General features: G+C 37.2%; 1 protein-coding gene across 1 annotated transcript in view; it reads left to right on the forward strand.

The window, feature by feature from the left end:
* Nucleotides 1–19829, forward strand: part of LOC139444463 (mucin-1-like) — a 145487-nt gene that overhangs the window by 72050 nt on the left and 53608 nt on the right. The window contains exons 22-29 of the mRNA XM_071225427.1: nt 86–145; nt 2728–2787; nt 5370–5429; nt 8012–8071; nt 10654–10713; nt 13287–13346; nt 15929–15988; nt 18571–18630. Of these exons, the coding sequence (XP_071081528.1) occupies nt 86–145; nt 2728–2787; nt 5370–5429; nt 8012–8071; nt 10654–10713; nt 13287–13346; nt 15929–15988; nt 18571–18630 (480 nt within the window). The remainder of the gene's footprint in view (nt 1–85; nt 146–2727; nt 2788–5369; nt 5430–8011; nt 8072–10653; nt 10714–13286; nt 13347–15928; nt 15989–18570; nt 18631–19829) is intronic.

Genomic DNA, 19829 nt, shown 5'->3' on the forward strand with positions numbered 1-19829 from the left:
TACGATAGTGCCAAGGTCAAAAACTTGGTATACCACAAAAAGGATCCATACTCAATTGAGTTGAAGGACTCATTTGCTGATGCAGTCCTGACCAGGGCATCAGTTCGTCCACGGGAGAACTTCCGGCGGATGTCATCACCCCCGCGTAGGCCAACTGTTATTTGAATGGCCTAAAGCCGTTATCTCATCAAAGAAACCTGAACTGTCACAAGAAAAATCAAAGGACATCGAGGCCATGTTAAAATTAATGACTCCTACAGACCAAAAGTTCACGAGTGGACTAATCGACTTCTTAGACTTCTTAGTTATGTGCAACTTGATGGTCTATTGTGAAATGTTATGGGAATAATCTTAAGTTATAAAACTGATATTGTGCCCAGACCTGGACACTAAACTTTCAGTTAATAGTCTATTGTCCTTAAAATTGTTTCATGAACTGATGATCAGAAAGGTGTTTGGACTTAATATTACTTGTAGATTGATTGTTTTGCTCTGGGGCAGTTACAAGGTGTCAGTTACTACCAGGAAAGTGAAATTTATTTAGTTATGGTTGTATTGTTTAAGACTAAGTGATCTTTCTGTATTGATGATATGAGGAATTCATGTTTTGAAATTGTTCCTGGAACTGTTGAAGTGTTCATTTATGATGCTCTTACGAGTTTGTTTTGCTACGAGAATTATGTTGCTATGGACAAAATATATTTCTGCAACATCATACACATTCCGTGACAGGCACACTCAAGGGCTGCAAAGAGTTTTAGGTTGCTATCATATCTGTCCTTAAAATTAGGACAAAGCAAAGTGTCAGTTACAACCAGGATCGTGAACTTCGTTTTCTTTTGGTTGTTGAATGTTGATAAACGTTTCTTTTTAAATAAAATGTTACATGATATTGGTTGCTTTTGTTTTCAACGAAAAACTACAGTCAATTTCCACATATTTCTTCGCTTTTTGTACCAGACTGTCCTAACTCATAATGATTTAAACGCATAAAATAGAGTCACATTGAGATGAAACATTATGATTATGAAAATTTCACTTATTTCTTGACTGAAATTGTCCCATGTCAAAACAAAAATCGGCTCTTTCTGATATTTTATTAGTTATCACTGAAAATTAAACATATTATAAGTTACTTTTTAAAACCAGACAATAGTTCTTTTTATAATCAATAGCAAAATATAAGTAATAAACTAGATATCGATATGACAATGTTCAAATGGCAATATCTCGAAACTGAGTTTTGAGGACTTAGGACACTCTGGTTTTCAGGTGACGCCTTAATCACAAACACTGATGACGATGTTGAGATGGAGCCAAGTAATTGACTTTGATTCCCCTAAGGAGGCAACAGTTTCATTTACCACTGATGTTGATCTTCTGATTTAACTGCATTCCAAAGTCTCAATGATTCAAGTGAAACAGAAGAATCAATTTCTGATTCTGCATCAGATGAGCAAATACACCCCTGATACTGATGATGCAGATTTTGAGATTCCACATCCACCTGTTGAAACTTAAGTGATTTTGTAGGTCCACCAAATGCCACTCTGGGATATAGTGGAAAGGTCGGTAGAGAAGAAGTCGAACCCGTGGAAAAAAAAAGGAGAGGCAACAGAAGTTTTTCTATGCATATTACGTGTTTATAGGAAGTGAAAGAGTCAGAGTGTGCAAAGAATTCTACCTGACTTACTCTAGGCATATCGGAAAGGCGAGTTTCCTATTTCCATGAGAAGAAATACAACCATGCTACTGACGTACCTTTAAGGGGGGGAGACATGAGAGGGACAACATGCACGCATCACATAAACTCATTTCCAAGGATAGAGTCACATTACTGTAGATCAAAGACACAAAAAGAGCATCTGGATCAAAATTTAACCATGGCAGCCACATATTTAAGACTGTATTGTGAGAGGTGTGATGCTGATGGACAAGAGCACATGTATCGAAATATTTTCAATTCGGACCTTAACATCGAATTTCACAAACCAAAGAAAGGTCGCTGCGACAGGTGTGAAGAATATATAGAATGAAAGAAAAACATGACTGTATTTGATGAGGAACTTCGGGAAGAATATCTGTCTCATTTCCAATCGAAGATGGCAACGCAGGAGGAAAGGAACAGGGTCAGGCAGGACAAGACAAAAGCTGTTATATGTTTTGATTTGGAAAAGGTGTTGAGTTGTCCACAAACTTTCAAGTTTCTTTTATCGACTAAAGCTTAGCTTTTACAACCTTCACAAGGGCATTGTGCTGTATGGAACGAAATCCAAGCAGGAAGAGGTGCCAATGAAATTGCCAGTGCACTGATTTTAATCCTTCAGAAAGTAGTAGAAAAACACAATCCAGATGACATCATACTTTGGTCAGACTCATGCGTGGCACAAAACCGGAATTCAGGAATTCATTTGCTGTAAAGGATTTCATGATGAAAGAGCAAATTTCTATCATCGAGCAGAAGTTTTGTGAACCTGCCCACTCCAGTATACAAGAGTGTGACAACATTCACAGCCAGATTGAACGAGAACTGAGAAAGTCTGATGTTCTTAGTCCTCTTGGAATTATGCGATATATGAAAAGGGCCAAACGCGAGATGATCACTTTCATAGATATATTGAAGGATCAATAAAACTTAATTTTACGATAGTGCCAAGGTCAAAAACTTGGTATACCACAAAAAGGATCCATACTCAATTGAGTTGAAGGACTCATTTGCTGATGCAGTCCTGACCAGGGCATCAGTTCGTCCACGGGAGAACTTCCGGCGGATGTCATCACCCCCGCGTAGGCCAACTGTTATTTGAATGGCCTAAAGCCGTTATCTCATCAAAGAAACCTGAACTGTCACAAGAAAAATCAAAGGACATCGAGGCCATGTTAAAATTAATGACTCCTACAGACCAAAAGTTCACGAGTGGACTAATCGACTTCTTAGACTTCTTAGTTATGTGCAACTTGATGGTCTATTGTGAAATGTTATGGGAATAATCTTAAGTTATAAAACTGATATTGTGCCCAGACCTGGACACTAAACTTTCAGTTAATAGTCTATTGTCCTTAAAATTGTTTCATGAACTGATGATCAGAAAGGTGTTTGGACTTAATATTACTTGTAGATTGATTGTTTTGCTCTGGGGCAGTTACAAGGTGTCAGTTACTACCAGGAAAGTGAAATTTATTTAGTTATGGTTGTATTGTTTAAGACTAAGTGATCTTTCTGTATTGATGATATGAGGAATTCATGTTTTGAAATTGTTCCTGGAACTGTTGAAGTGTTCATTTATGATGCTCTTACGAGTTTGTTTTGCTACGAGAATTATGTTGCTATGGACAAAATATATTTCTGCAACATCATACACATTCCGTGACAGGCACACTCAAGGGCTGCAAAGAGTTTTAGGTTGCTATCATATCTGTCCTTAAAATTAGGACAAAGCAAAGTGTCAGTTACAACCAGGATCGTGAACTTCGTTTTCTTTTGGTTGTTGAATGTTGATAAACGTTTCTTTTTAAATAAAATGTTACATGATATTGGTTGCTTTTGTTTTCAACGAAAAACTACAGTCAATTTCCACATATTTCTTCGCTTTTTGTACCAGACTGTCCTAACTCATAATGATTTAAACGCATAAAATAGAGTCACATTGAGATGAAACATTATGATTATGAAAATTTCACTTATTTCTTGACTGAAATTGTCCCATGTCAAAACAAAAATCGGCTCTTTCTGATATTTTATTAGTTATCACTGAAAATTAAACATATTATAAGTTACTTTTTAAAACCAGACAATAGTTCTTTTTATAATCAATAGCAAAATATAAGTAATAAACTAGATATCGATATGACAATGTTCAAATGGCAATATCTCGAAACTGAGTTTTGAGGACTTAGGACACTCTGGTTTTCTGGTGACGCCTTAATCACAAACACTGATGACGATGTTGAGATGGAGCCAAGTAATTGACTTTGATTCCCCTAAGAAGGCAACAGTTTCATTTACCACTGATGTTGATCTTCTGATTTAACTGCATTCCAAAGTCTCAATGATTCAAGTGAAACAGAAGAATCAATTTCTGATTCTGCATCAGATGAGCAAATACACCCCTGATACTGATGATGCAGATTTTGAGATTCCACATCCACCTGTTGAAACTTAAGTGATTTTGTAGGTCCACCAAATGCCACTCTGGGATATAGTGGAAAGGTCGGTAGAGAAGAAGTCGAACCCGTGGAAAAAAAAAGGAGAGGCAACAGAAGTTTTTCTATGCATATTACGTGTTTATAGGAAGTGAAAGAGTCAGAGTGTGCAAAGAATTCTACCTGACTTACTCTAGGCATATCGGAAAGGCGAGTTTCCTATTTCCATGAGAAGAAATACAACCATGCTACTGACGTACCTTTAAGGGGGGGAGACATGAGAGGGACAACATGCACGCATCACATAAACTCATTTCCAAGGATAGAGTCACATTACTGTAGATCAAAGACACAAAAAGAGCATCTGGATCAAAATTTAACCATGGCAGCCACATATTTAAGACTGTATTGTGAGAGGTGTGATGCTGATGGACAAGAGCACATGTATCGAAATATTTTCAATTCGGACCTTAACATCGAATTTCACAAACCAAAGAAAGGTCGCTGCGACAGGTGTGAAGAATATATAGAATGAAAGAAAAACATGACTGTATTTGATGAGGAACTTCGGGAAGAATATCTGTCTCATTTCCAATCGAAGATGGCAACGCAGGAGGAAAGGAACAGGGACAGGCAGGACAAGACAAAAGCTGTTATATGTTTTGATTTGGAAAAGGTGTTGAGTTGTCCACAAACTTTCAAGTTTCTTTTATCGACTAAAGCTTAGCTTTTACAACCTTCACAAGGGCATTGTGCTGTATGGAACGAAATCCAAGCAGGAAGAGGTGCCAATGAAATTGCCAGTGCACTGATTTTAATCCTTCAGAAAGTAGTAGAAAAACACAATCCAGATGACATCATACTTTGGTCAGACTCATGCGTGGCACAAAACCGGAATTCAGGAATTCATTTGCTGTAAAGGATTTCATGATGAAAGAGCAAATTTTTATCATCGAGCAGAAGTTTTGTGAACCTGCCCACTCCAGTATACAAGAGTGTGACAACATTCACAGCCAGATTGAACGAGAACTGAGAAAGTCTGATGTTCTTAGTCCTCTTGGAATTATGCGATATATGAAAAGGGCCAAACGCGAGATGATCACTTTCATAGATATATTGAAGGATCAATAAAACTTAATTTTACGATAGTGCCAAGGTCAAAAACTTGGTATACCACAAAAAGGATCCATACTCAATTGAGTTGAAGGACTCATTTGCTGATGCAGTCCTGACCAGGGCATCAGTTCGTCCACGGGAGAACTTCCGGCGGATGTCATCACCCCCGCGTAGGCCAACTGTTATTTGAATGGCCTAAAGCCGTTATCTCATCAAAGAAACCTGAACTGTCACAAGAAAAATCAAAGGACATCGAGGCCATGTTAAAATTAATGACTCCTACAGACCAAAAGTTCACGAGTGGACTAATCGACTTCTTAGACTTCTTAGTTATGTGCAACTTGATGGTCTATTGTGAAATGTTATGGGAATAATCTTAAGTTATAAAACTGATATTGTGCCCAGACCTGGACACTAAACTTTCAGTTAATAGTCTATTGTCCTTAAAATTGTTTCATGAACTGATGATCAGAAAGGTGTTTGGACTTAATATTACTTGTAGATTGATTGTTTTGCTCTGGGGCAGTTACAAGGTGTCAGTTACTACCAGGAAAGTGAAATTTATTTAGTTATGGTTGTATTGTTTAAGACTAAGTGATCTTTCTGTATTGATGATATGAGGAATTCATGTTTTGAAATTGTTCCTGGAACTGTTGAAGTGTTCATTTATGATGCTCTTACGAGTTTGTTTTGCTACGAGAATTATGTTGCTATGGACAAAATATATTTCTGCAACATCATACACATTCCGTGACAGGCACACTCAAGGGCTGCAAAGAGTTTTAGGTTGCTATCATATCTGTCCTTAAAATTAGGACAAAGCAAAGTGTCAGTTACAACCAGGATCGTGAACTTCGTTTTCTTTTGGTTGTTGAATGTTGATAAACGTTTCTTTTTAAATAAAATGTTACATGATATTGGTTGCTTTTGTTTTCAACGAAAAACTACAGTCAATTTCCACATATTTCTTCGCTTTTTGTACCAGACTGTCCTAACTCATAATGATTTAAACGCATAAAATAGAGTCACATTGAGATGAAACATTATGATTATGAAAATTTCACTTATTTCTTGACTGAAATTGTCCCATGTCAAAACAAAAATCGGCTCTTTCTGATATTTTATTAGTTATCACTGAAAATTAAACATATTATAAGTTACTTTTTAAAACCAGACAATAGTTCTTTTTATAATCAATAGCAAAATATAAGTAATAAACTAGATATCGATATGACAATGTTCAAATGGCAATATCTCGAAACTGAGTTTTGAGGACTTAGGACACTCTGGTTTTCAGGTGACGCCTTAATCACAAACACTGATGACGATGTTGAGATGGAGCCAAGTAATTGACTTTGATTCCCCTAAGGAGGCAACAGTTTCATTTACCACTGATGTTGATCTTCTGATTTAACTGCATTCCAAAGTCTCAATGATTCAAGTGAAACAGAAGAATCAATTTCTGATTCTGCATCAGATGAGCAAATACACCCCTGATACTGATGATGCAGATTTTGAGATTCCACATCCACCTGTTGAAACTTAAGTGATTTTGTAGGTCCACCAAATGCCACTCTGGGATATAGTGGAAAGGTCGGTAGAGAAGAAGTCGAACCCGTGGAAAAAAAAAGGAGAGGCAACAGAAGTTTTTCTATGCATATTACGTGTTTATAGGAAGTGAAAGAGTCAGAGTGTGCAAAGAATTCTACCTGACTTACTCTAGGCATATCGGAAAGGCGAGTTTCCTATTTCCATGAGAAGAAATACAACCATGCTACTGACGTACCTTTAAGGGGGGGAGACATGAGAGGGACAACATGCACGCATCACATAAACTCATTTCCAAGGATAGAGTCACATTACTGTAGATCAAAGACACAAAAAGAGCATCTGGATCAAAATTTAACCATGGCAGCCACATATTTAAGACTGTATTGTGAGAGGTGTGATGCTGATGGACAAGAGCACATGTATCGAAATATTTTCAATTCGGACCTTAACATCGAATTTCACAAACCAAAGAAAGGTCGCTGCGACAGGTGTGAAGAATATATAGAATGAAAGAAAAACATGACTGTATTTGATGAGGAACTTCGGGAAGAATATCTGTCTCATTTCCAATCGAAGATGGCAACGCAGGAGGAAAGGAACAGGGTCAGGCAGGACAAGACAAAAGCTGTTATATGTTTTGATTTGGAAAAGGTGTTGAGTTGTCCACAAACTTTCAAGTTTCTTTTATCGACTAAAGCTTAGCTTTTACAACCTTCACAAGGGCATTGTGCTGTATGGAACGAAATCCAAGCAGGAAGAGGTGCCAATGAAATTGCCAGTGCACTGATTTTAATCCTTCAGAAAGTAGTAGAAAAACACAATCCAGATGACATCATACTTTGGTCAGACTCATGCGTGGCACAAAACCGGAATTCAGGAATTCATTTGCTGTAAAGGATTTCATGATGAAAGAGCAAATTTCTATCATCGAGCAGAAGTTTTGTGAACCTGCCCACTCCAGTATACAAGAGTGTGACAACATTCACAGCCAGATTGAACGAGAACTGAGAAAGTCTGATGTTCTTAGTCCTCTTGGAATTATGCGATATATGAAAAGGGCCAAACGCGAGATGATCACTTTCATAGATATATTGAAGGATCAATAAAACTTAATTTTACGATAGTGCCAAGGTCAAAAACTTGGTATACCACAAAAAGGATCCATACTCAATTGAGTTGAAGGACTCATTTGCTGATGCAGTCCTGACCAGGGCATCAGTTCGTCCACGGGAGAACTTCCGGCGGATGTCATCACCCCCGCGTAGGCCAACTGTTATTTGAATGGCCTAAAGCCGTTATCTCATCAAAGAAACCTGAACTGTCACAAGAAAAATCAAAGGACATCGAGGCCATGTTAAAATTAATGACTCCTACAGACCAAAAGTTCACGAGTGGACTAATCGACTTCTTAGACTTCTTAGTTATGTGCAACTTGATGGTCTATTGTGAAATGTTATGGGAATAATCTTAAGTTATAAAACTGATATTGTGCCCAGACCTGGACACTAAACTTTCAGTTAATAGTCTATTGTCCTTAAAATTGTTTCATGAACTGATGATCAGAAAGGTGTTTGGACTTAATATTACTTGTAGATTGATTGTTTTGCTCTGGGGCAGTTACAAGGTGTCAGTTACTACCAGGAAAGTGAAATTTATTTAGTTATGGTTGTATTGTTTAAGACTAAGTGATCTTTCTGTATTGATGATATGAGGAATTCATGTTTTGAAATTGTTCCTGGAACTGTTGAAGTGTTCATTTATGATGCTCTTACGAGTTTGTTTTGCTACGAGAATTATGTTGCTATGGACAAAATATATTTCTGCAACATCATACACATTCCGTGACAGGCACACTCAAGGGCTGCAAAGAGTTTTAGGTTGCTATCATATCTGTCCTTAAAATTAGGACAAAGCAAAGTGTCAGTTACAACCAGGATCGTGAACTTCGTTTTCTTTTGGTTGTTGAATGTTGATAAACGTTTCTTTTTAAATAAAATGTTACATGATATTGGTTGCTTTTGTTTTCAACGAAAAACTACAGTCAATTTCCACATATTTCTTCGCTTTTTGTACCAGACTGTCCTAACTCATAATGATTTAAACGCATAAAATAGAGTCACATTGAGATGAAACATTATGATTATGAAAATTTCACTTATTTCTTGACTGAAATTGTCCCATGTCAAAACAAAAATCGGCTCTTTCTGATATTTTATTAGTTATCACTGAAAATTAAACATATTATAAGTTACTTTTTAAAACCAGACAATAGTTCTTTTTATAATCAATAGCAAAATATAAGTAATAAACTAGATATCGATATGACAATGTTCAAATGGCAATATCTCGAAACTGAGTTTTGAGGACTTAGGACACTCTGGTTTTCTGGTGACGCCTTAATCACAAACACTGATGACGATGTTGAGATGGAGCCAAGTAATTGACTTTGATTCCCCTAAGAAGGCAACAGTTTCATTTACCACTGATGTTGATCTTCTGATTTAACTGCATTCCAAAGTCTCAATGATTCAAGTGAAACAGAAGAATCAATTTCTGATTCTGCATCAGATGAGCAAATACACCCCTGATACTGATGATGCAGATTTTGAGATTCCACATCCACCTGTTGAAACTTAAGTGATTTTGTAGGTCCACCAAATGCCACTCTGGGATATAGTGGAAAGGTCGGTAGAGAAGAAGTCGAACCCGTGGAAAAAAAAAGGAGAGGCAACAGAAGTTTTTCTATGCATATTACGTGTTTATAGGAAGTGAAAGAGTCAGAGTGTGCAAAGAATTCTACCTGACTTACTCTAGGCATATCGGAAAGGCGAGTTTCCTATTTCCATGAGAAGAAATACAACCATGCTACTGACGTACCTTTAAGGGGGGGAGACATGAGAGGGACAACATGCACGCATCACATAAACTCATTTCCAAGGATAGAGTCACATTACTGTAGATCAAAGACACAAAAAGAGCATCTGGATCAAAATTTAACCATGGCAGCCACATATTTAAGACTGTATTGTGAGAGGTGTGATGCTGATGGACAAGAGCACATGTATCGAAATATTTTCAATTCGGACCTTAACATCGAATTTCACAAACCAAAGAAAGGTCGCTGCGACAGGTGTGAAGAATATATAGAATGAAAGAAAAACATGACTGTATTTGATGAGGAACTTCGGGAAGAATATCTGTCTCATTTCCAATCGAAGATGGCAACGCAGGAGGAAAGGAACAGGGACAGGCAGGACAAGACAAAAGCTGTTATATGTTTTGATTTGGAAAAGGTGTTGAGTTGTCCACAAACTTTCAAGTTTCTTTTATCGACTAAAGCTTAGCTTTTACAACCTTCACAAGGGCATTGTGCTGTATGGAACGAAATCCAAGCAGGAAGAGGTGCCAATGAAATTGCCAGTGCACTGATTTTAATCCTTCAGAAAGTAGTAGAAAAACACAATCCAGATGACATCATACTTTGGTCAGACTCATGCGTGGCACAAAACCGGAATTCAGGAATTCATTTGCTGTAAAGGATTTCATGATGAAAGAGCAAATTTCTATCATCGAGCAGAAGTTTTGTGAACCTGCCCACTCCAGTATACAAGAGTGTGACAACATTCACAGCCAGATTGAACGAGAACTGAGAAAGTCTGATGTTCTTAGTCCTCTTGGAATTATGCGATATATGAAAAGGGCCAAACGCGAGATGATCACTTTCATAGATATATTGAAGGATCAATAAAACTTAATTTTACGATAGTGCCAAGGTCAAAAACTTGGTATACCACAAAAAGGATCCATACTCAATTGAGTTGAAGGACTCATTTGCTGATGCAGTCCTGACCAGGGCATCAGTTCGTCCACGGGAGAACTTCCGGCGGATGTCATCACCCCCGCGTAGGCCAACTGTTATTTGAATGGCCTAAAGCCGTTATCTCATCAAAGAAACCTGAACTGTCACAAGAAAAATCAAAGGACATCGAGGCCATGTTAAAATTAATGACTCCTACAGACCAAAAGTTCACGAGTGGACTAATCGACTTCTTAGACTTCTTAGTTATGTGCAACTTGATGGTCTATTGTGAAATGTTATGGGAATAATCTTAAGTTATAAAACTGATATTGTGCCCAGACCTGGACACTAAACTTTCAGTTAATAGTCTATTGTCCTTAAAATTGTTTCATGAACTGATGATCAGAAAGGTGTTTGGACTTGTAGATTGATTGTTTTGCTCTGGGGCAGTTACAAGGTGTCAGTTACTACCAGGAAAGTGAAATTTATTTAGTTATGGTTGTATTGTTTAAGACTAAGTGATCTTTCTGTATTGATGATATGAGGAATTCATGTTTTGAAATTGTTCCTGGAACTGTTGAAGTGTTCATTTATGATGCTCTTACGAGTTTGTTTTGCTACGAGAATTATGTTGCTATGGACAAAATATATTTCTGCAACATCATACACATTCCGTGACAGGCACACTCAAGGGCTGCAAAGAGTTTTAGGTTGCTATCATATCTGTCCTTAAAATTAGGACAAAGCAAAGTGTCAGTTACAACCAGGATCGTGAACTTCGTTTTCTTTTGGTTGTTGAATGTTGATAAACGTTTCTTTTTAAATAAAATGTTACATGATATTGGTTGCTTTTGTTTTCAACGAAAAACTACAGTCAATTTCCACATATTTCTTCGCTTTTTGTACCAGACTGTCCTAACTCATAATGATTTAAACGCATAAAATAGAGTCACATTGAGATGAAACATTATGATTATGAAAATTTCACTTATTTCTTGACTGAAATTGTCCCATGTCAAAACAAAAATCGGCTCTTTCTGATATTTTATTAGTTATCACTGAAAATTAAACATATTATAAGTTACTTTTTAAAACCAGACAATAGTTCTTTTTATAATCAATAGCAAAATATAAGTAATAAACTAGATATCGATATGACAATGTTCAAATGGCAATATCTCGAAACTGAGTTTTGAGGACTTAGGACACTCTGGTTTTCAGGTGACGCCTTAATCACAAACACTGATGACGATGTTGAGATGGAGCCAAGTAATTGACTTTGATTCCCCTAAGGAGGCAACAGTTTCATTTACCACTGATGTTGATCTTCTGATTTAACTGCATTCCAAAGTCTCAATGATTCAAGTGAAACAGAAGAATCAATTTCTGATTCTGCATCAGATGAGCAAATACACCCCTGATACTGATGATGCAGATTTTGAGATTCCACATCCACCTGTTGAAACTTAAGTGATTTTGTAGGTCCACCAAATGCCACTCTGGGATATAGTGGAAAGGTCGGTAGAGAAGAAGTCGAACCCGTGGAAAAAAAAAGGAGAGGCAACAGAAGTTTTTCTATGCATATTACGTGTTTATAGGAAGTGAAAGAGTCAGAGTGTGCAAAGAATTCTACCTGACTTACTCTAGGCATATCGGAAAGGCGAGTTTCCTATTTCCATGAGAAGAAATACAACCATGCTACTGACGTACCTTTAAGGGGGGGAGACATGAGAGGGACAACATGCACGCATCACATAAACTCATTTCCAAGGATAGAGTCACATTACTGTAGATCAAAGACACAAAAAGAGCATCTGGATCAAAATTTAACCATGGCAGCCACATATTTAAGACTGTATTGTGAGAGGTGTGATGCTGATGGACAAGAGCACATGTATCGAAATATTTTCAATTCGGACCTTAACATCGAATTTCACAAACCAAAGAAAGGTCGCTGCGACAGGTGTGAAGAATATATAGAATGAAAGAAAAACATGACTGTATTTGATGAGGAACTTCGGGAAGAATATCTGTCTCATTTCCAATCGAAGATGGCAACGCAGGAGGAAAGGAACAGGGACAGGCAGGACAAGACAAAAGCTGTTATATGTTTTGATTTGGAAAAGGTGTTGAGTTGTCCACAAACTTTCAAGTTTCTTTTATCGACTAAAGCTTAGCTTTTACAACCTTCACAAGGGCATTGTGCTGTATGGAACGAAATCCAAGCAGGAAGAGGTGCCAATGAAATTGCCAGTGCACTGATTTTAATCCTTCAGAAAGTAGTAGAAAAACACAATCCAGATGACATCATACTTTGGTCAGACTCATGCGTGGCACAAAACCGGAATTCAGGAATTCATTTGCTGTAAAGGATTTCATGATGAAAGAGCAAATTTCTATCATCGAGCAGAAGTTTTGTGAACCTGCCCACTCCAGTATACAAGAGTGTGACAACATTCACAGCCAGATTGAACGAGAACTGAGAAAGTCTGATGTTCTTAGTCCTCTTGGAATTATGCGATATATGAAAAGGGCCAAACGCGAGATGATCACTTTCATAGATATATTGAAGGATCAATAAAACTTAATTTTACGATAGTGCCAAGGGTCAAAAACTTGGTATACCACAAAAAGGATCCATACTCAATTGAGTTGAAGGACTCATTTGCTGATGCAGTCCTGACCAGGGCATCAGTTCGTCCACGGGAGAACTTCCGGCGGATGTCATCACCCCCGCGTAGGCCAACTGTTATTTGAATGGCCTAAAGCCGTTATCTCATCAAAGAAACCTGAACTGTCACAAGAAAAATCAAAGGACATCGAGGCCATGTTAAAATTAATGACTCCTACAGACCAAAAGTTCACGAGTGGACTAATCGACTTCTTAGACTTCTTAGTTTTGTGCAACTTGATGGTCTATTGTGAAATGTTATGGGAATAATCTTAAGTTATAAAACTGATATTGTGCCCAGACCTGGACACTAAACTTTCAGTTAATAGTCTATTGTCCTTAAAATTGTTTCATGAACTGATGATCAGAAAGGTGTTTGGACTTAATATTACTTGTAGATTGATTGTTTTGCTCTGGGGCAGTTACAAGGTGTCAGTTACTACCAGGAAAGTGAAATTTATTTAGTTATGGTTGTATTGTTTAAGACTAAGTGATCTTTCTGTATTGATGATATGAGGAATTCATGTTTTGAAATTGTTCCTGGAACTGTTGAAGTGTTCATTTATGATGCTCTTACGAGTTTGTTTTGCTACGAGAATTATGTTGCTATGGACAAAATATATTTCTGCAACATCATACACATTCCGTGACAGGCACACTCAAGGGCTGCAAAGAGTTTTAGGTTGCTATCATATCTGTCCTTAAAATTAGGACAAAGCAAAGTGTCAGTTACAACCAGGATCGTGAACTTCGTTTTCTTTTGGTTGTTGAATGTTGATAAACGTTTCTTTTTAAATAAAATGTTACATGATATTGGTTGCTTTTGTTTTCAACGAAAAACTACAGTCAATTTCCACATATTTCTTCGCTTTTTGTACCAGACTGTCCTAACTCATAATGATTTAAACGCATAAAATAGAGTCACATTGAGATGAAACATTATGATTATGAAAATTTCACTTATTTCTTGACTGAAATTGTCCCATGTCAAAACAAAAATCGGCTCTTTCTGATATTTTATTAGTTATCACTGAAAATTAAACATATTATAAGTTACTTTTTAAAACCAGACAATAGTTCTTTTTATAATCAATAGCAAAATATAAGTAATAAACTAGATATCGATATGACAATGTTCAAATGGCAATATCTCGAAACTGAGTTTTGAGGACTTAGGACACTCTGGTTTTCAGGTGACGCCTTAATCACAAACACTGATGACGATGTTGAGATGGAGCCAAGTAATTGACTTTGATTCCCCTAAGGAGGCAACAGTTTCATTTACCACTGATGTTGATCTTCTGATTTAACTGCATTCCAAAGTCTCAATGATTCAAGTGAAACAGAAGAATCAATTTCTGATTCTGCATCAGATGAGCAAATACACCCCTGATACTGATGATGCAGATTTTGAGATTCCACATCCACCTGTTGAAACTTAAGTGATTTTGTAGGTCCACCAAATGCCACTCTGGGATATAGTGGAAAGGTCGGTAGAGAAGAAGTCGAACCCGTGGAAAAAAAAAGGAGAGGCAACAGAAGTTTTTCTATGCATATTACGTGTTTATAGGAAGTGAAAGAGTCAGAGTGTGCAAAGAATTCTACCTGACTTACTCTAGGCATATCGGAAAGGCGAGTTTCCTATTTCCATGAGAAGAAATACAACCATGCTACTGACGTACCTTTAAGGGGGGGAGACATGAGAGGGACAACATGCACGCATCACATAAACTCATTTCCAAGGATAGAGTCACATTACTGTAGATCAAAGACACAAAAAGAGCATCTGGATCAAAATTTAACCATGGCAGCCACATATTTAAGACTGTATTGTGAGAGGTGTGATGCTGATGGACAAGAGCACATGTATCGAAATATTTTCAATTCGGACCTTAACATCGAATTTCACAAACCAAAGAAAGGTCGCTGCGACAGGTGTGAAGAATATATAGAATGAAAGAAAAACATGACTGTATTTGATGAGGAACTTCGGGAAGAATATCTGTCTCATTTCCAATCGAAGATGGCAACGCAGGAGGAAAGGAACAGGGACAGGCAGGACAAGACAAAAGCTGTTATATGTTTTGATTTGGAAAAGGTGTTGAGTTGTCCACAAACTTTCAAGTTTCTTTTATCGACTAAAGCTTAGCTTTTACAACCTTCACAAGGGCATTGTGCTGTATGGAACGAAATCCAAGCAGGAAGAGGTGCCAATGAAATTGCCAGTGCACTGATTTTAATCCTTCAGAAAGTAGTAGAAAAACACAATCCAGATGACATCATACTTTGGTCAGACTCATGCGTGGCACAAAACCGGAATTCAGGAATTCATTTGCTGTAAAGGATTTCATGATGAAAGAGCAAATTTCTATCATCGAGCAGAAGTTTTGTGAACCTGCCCACTCCAGTATACAAGAGTGTGACAACATTCACAGCCAGATTGAACGAGAACTGAGAAAGTCTGATGTTCTTAGTCCTCTTGGAATTATGCGATATATGAAAAGGGCCAAACGCGAGATGATCACTTTCATAGATATATTGAAGGATCAATAAAACTTAATTTTACGATAGTGCCAAGGTCAAAAACTTGGTATACCACAAAAAGGATCCATACTCAATTGAGTTGAAGGACTCATTTGCTGATGCAGTCCTGACCAGGGCATCAGTTCGTCCACGGGAGAACTTCCGGCGGATGTCATCACCCCCGCGTAGGCCAACTGTTATTTGAATGGCCTAAAGCCGTTATCTCATCAAAGAAACCTGAACTGTCACAAGAAAAATCAAAGGACATCGAGGCCATGTTAAAATTAATGACTCCTACAGACCAAAAGTTCACGAGTGGACTAATCGACTTCTTAGACTTCTTAGTTATGTGCAACTTGATGGTCTATTGTGAAATGTTATGGGAATAATCTTAAGTTATAAAACTGATATTGTGCCCAGACCTGGACACTAAACTTTCAGTTAATAGTCTATTGTCCTTAAAATTGTTTCATGAACTGATGATCAGAAAGGTGTTTGGACTTAATATTACTTGTAGATTGATTGTTTTGCTCTGGGGCAGTTACAAGGTGTCAGTTACTACCAGGAAAGTGAAATTTATTTAGTTATGGTTGTATTGTTTAAGACTAAGTGATCTTTCTGTATTGATGATATGAGGAATTCATGTTTTGAAATTGTTCCTGGAACTGTTGAAGTGTTCATTTATGATGCTCTTACGAGTTTGTTTTGCTACGAGAATTATGTTGCTATGGACAAAATATATTTCTGCAACATCATACACATTCCGTGACAGGCACACTCAAGGGCTGCAAAGAGTTTTAGGTTGCTATCATATCTGTCCTTAAAATTAGGACAAAGCAAAGTGTCAGTTACAACCAGGATCGTGAACTTCGTTTTCTTTTGGTTGTTGAATGTTGATAAACGTTTCTTTTTAAATAAAATGTTACATGATATTGGTTGCTTTTGTTTTCAACGAAAAACTACAGTCAATTTCCACATATTTCTTCGCTTTTTGTACCAGACTGTCCTAACTCATAATGATTTAAACGCATAAAATAGAGTCACATTGAGATGAAACATTATGATTATGAAAATTTCACTTATTTCTTGACTGAAATTGTCCCATGTCAAAACAAAAATCGGCTCTTTCTGATATTTTATTAGTTATCACTGAAAATTAAACATATTATAAGTTACTTTTTAAAACCAGACAATAGTTCTTTTTATAATCAATAGCAAAATATAAGTAATAAACTAGATATCGATATGACAATGTTCAAATGGCAATATCTCGAAACTGAGTTTTGAGGACTTAGGACACTCTGGTTTTCTGGTGACGCCTTAATCACAAACACTGATGACGATGTTGAGATGGAGCCAAGTAATTGACTTTGATTCCCCTAAGGAGGCAACAGTTTCATTTACCACTGATGTTGATCTTCTGATTTAACTGCATTCCAAAGTCTCAATGATTCAAGTGAAACAGAAGAATCAATTTCTGATTCTGCATCAGATGAGCAAATACACCCCTGATACTGATGATGCAGATTTTGAGATTCCACATCCACCTGTTGAAACTTAAGTGATTTTGTAGGTCCACCAAATGCCACTCTGGGATATAGTGGAAAGGTCGGTAGAGAAGAAGTCGAACCCGTGGAAAAAAAAAGGAGAGGCAACAGAAGTTTTTCTATGCATATTACGTGTTTATAGGAAGTGAAAGAGTCAGAGTGTGCAAAGAATTCTACCTGACTTACTCTAGGCATATCGGAAAGGCGAGTTTCCTATTTCCATGAGAAGAAATACAACCATGCTACTGACGTACCTTTAAGGGGGGGAGACATGAGAGGGACAACATGCACGCATCACATAAACTCATTTCCAAGGATAGAGTCACATTACTGTAGATCAAAGACACAAAAAGAGCATCTGGATCAAAATTTAACCATGGCAGCCACATATTTAAGACTGTATTGTGAGAGGTGTGATGCTGATGGACAAGAGCACATGTATCGAAATATTTTCAATTCGGACCTTAACATCGAATTTCACAAACCAAAGAAAGGTCGCTGCGACAGGTGTGAAGAATATATAGAATGAAAGAAAAACATGACTGTATTTGATGAGGAACTTCGGGAAGAATATCTGTCTCATTTCCAATCGAAGATGGCAACGCAGGAGGAAAGGAACAGGGACAGGCAGGACAAGACAAAAGCTGTTATATGTTTTGATTTGGAAAAGGTGTTGAGTTGTCCACAAACTTTCAAGTTTCTTTTATCGACTAAAGCTTAGCTTTTACAACCTTCACAAGGGCATTGTGCTGTATGGAACGAAATCCAAGCAGGAAGAGGTGCCAATGAAATTGCCAGTGCACTGATTTTAATCCTTCAGAAAGTAGTAGAAAAACACAATCCAGATGACATCATACTTTGGTCAGACTCATGCGTGGCACAAAACCGGAATTCAGGAATTCATTTGCTGTAAAGGATTTCATGATGAAAGAGCAAATTTCTATCATCGAGCAGAAGTTTTGTGAACCTGCCCACTCCAGTATACAAGAGTGTGACAACATTCACAGCCAGATTGAACGAGAACTGAGAAAGTCTGATGTTCTTAGTCCTCTTGGAATTATGCGATATATGAAAAGGGCCAAACGCGAGATGATCACTTTCATAGATATATTGAAGGATCAATAAAACTTAATTTTACGATAGTGCCAAGGTCAAAAACTTGGTATACCACAAAAAGGATCCATACTCAATTGAGTTGAAGGACTCATTTGCTGATGCAGTCCTGACCAGGGCATCAGTTCGTCCACGGGAGAACTTCCGGCGGATGTCATCACCCCCGCGTAGGCCAACTGTTATTTGAATGGCCTAAAGCCGTTATCTCATCAAAGAAACCTGAACTGTCACAAGAAAAATCAAAGGACATCGAGGCCATGTTAAAATTAATGACTCCTACAGACCAAAAGTTCACGAGTGGACTAATCGACTTCTTAGACTTCTTAGTTATGTGCAACTTGATGGTCTATTGTGAAATGTTATGGGAATAATCTTAAGTTATAAAACTGATATTGTGCCCAGACCTGGACACTAAACTTTCAGTTAATAGTCTATTGTCCTTAAAATTGTTTCATGAACTGATGATCAGAAAGGTGTTTGGACTTGTAGATTGATTGTTTTGCTCTGGGGCAGTTACAAGGTGTCAGTTACTACCAGGAAAGTGAAATTTATTTAGTTATGGTTGTATTGTTTAAGACTAAGTGATCTTTCTGTATTGATGATATGAGGAATTCATGTTTTGAAATTGTTCCTGGAACTGTTGAAGTGTTCATTTATGATGCTCTTACGAGTTTGTTTTGCTACGAGAATTATGTTGCTATGGACAAAATATATTTCTGCAACATCATACACATTCCGTGACAGGCACACTCAAGGGCTGCAAAGAGTTTTAGGTTGCTATCATATCTGTCCTTAAAATTAGGACAAAGCAAAGTGTCAGTTACAACCAGGATCGTGAACTTCGTTTTCTTTTGGTTGTTGAATGTTGATAAACGTTTCTTTTTAAATAAAATGTTACATGATATTGGTTGCTTTTGTTTTCAACGAAAAACTACAGTCAATTTCCACATATTTCTTCGCTTTTTGTACCAGACTGTCCTAACTCATAATGATTTAAACGCATAAAATAGAGTCACATTGAGATGAAACATTATGATTATGAAAATTTCACTTATTTCTTGACTGAAATTGTCCCATGTCAAAACAAAAATCGGCTCTTTCTGATATTTTATTAGTTATCACTGAAAATTAAACATATTATAAGTTACTTTTTAAAACCAGACAATAGTTCTTTTTATAATCAATAGCAAAATATAAGTAATAAACTAGATATCGATATGACAATGTTCAAATGGCAATATCTCGAAACTGAGTTTTGAGGACTTAGGACACTCTGGTTTTCAGGTGACGCCTTAATCACAAACACTGATGACGATGTTGAGATGGAGCCAAGTAATTGACTTTGATTCCCCTAAGGAGGCAACAG

This window comes from Haliotis cracherodii, unplaced genomic scaffold, assembly GCF_022045235.1.
Source record: "Haliotis cracherodii isolate W230 unplaced genomic scaffold, xgHalCrac1.p SCAF_51, whole genome shotgun sequence".
NCBI classification, from domain to species: domain Eukaryota; kingdom Metazoa; phylum Mollusca; class Gastropoda; order Lepetellida; family Haliotidae; genus Haliotis; species Haliotis cracherodii.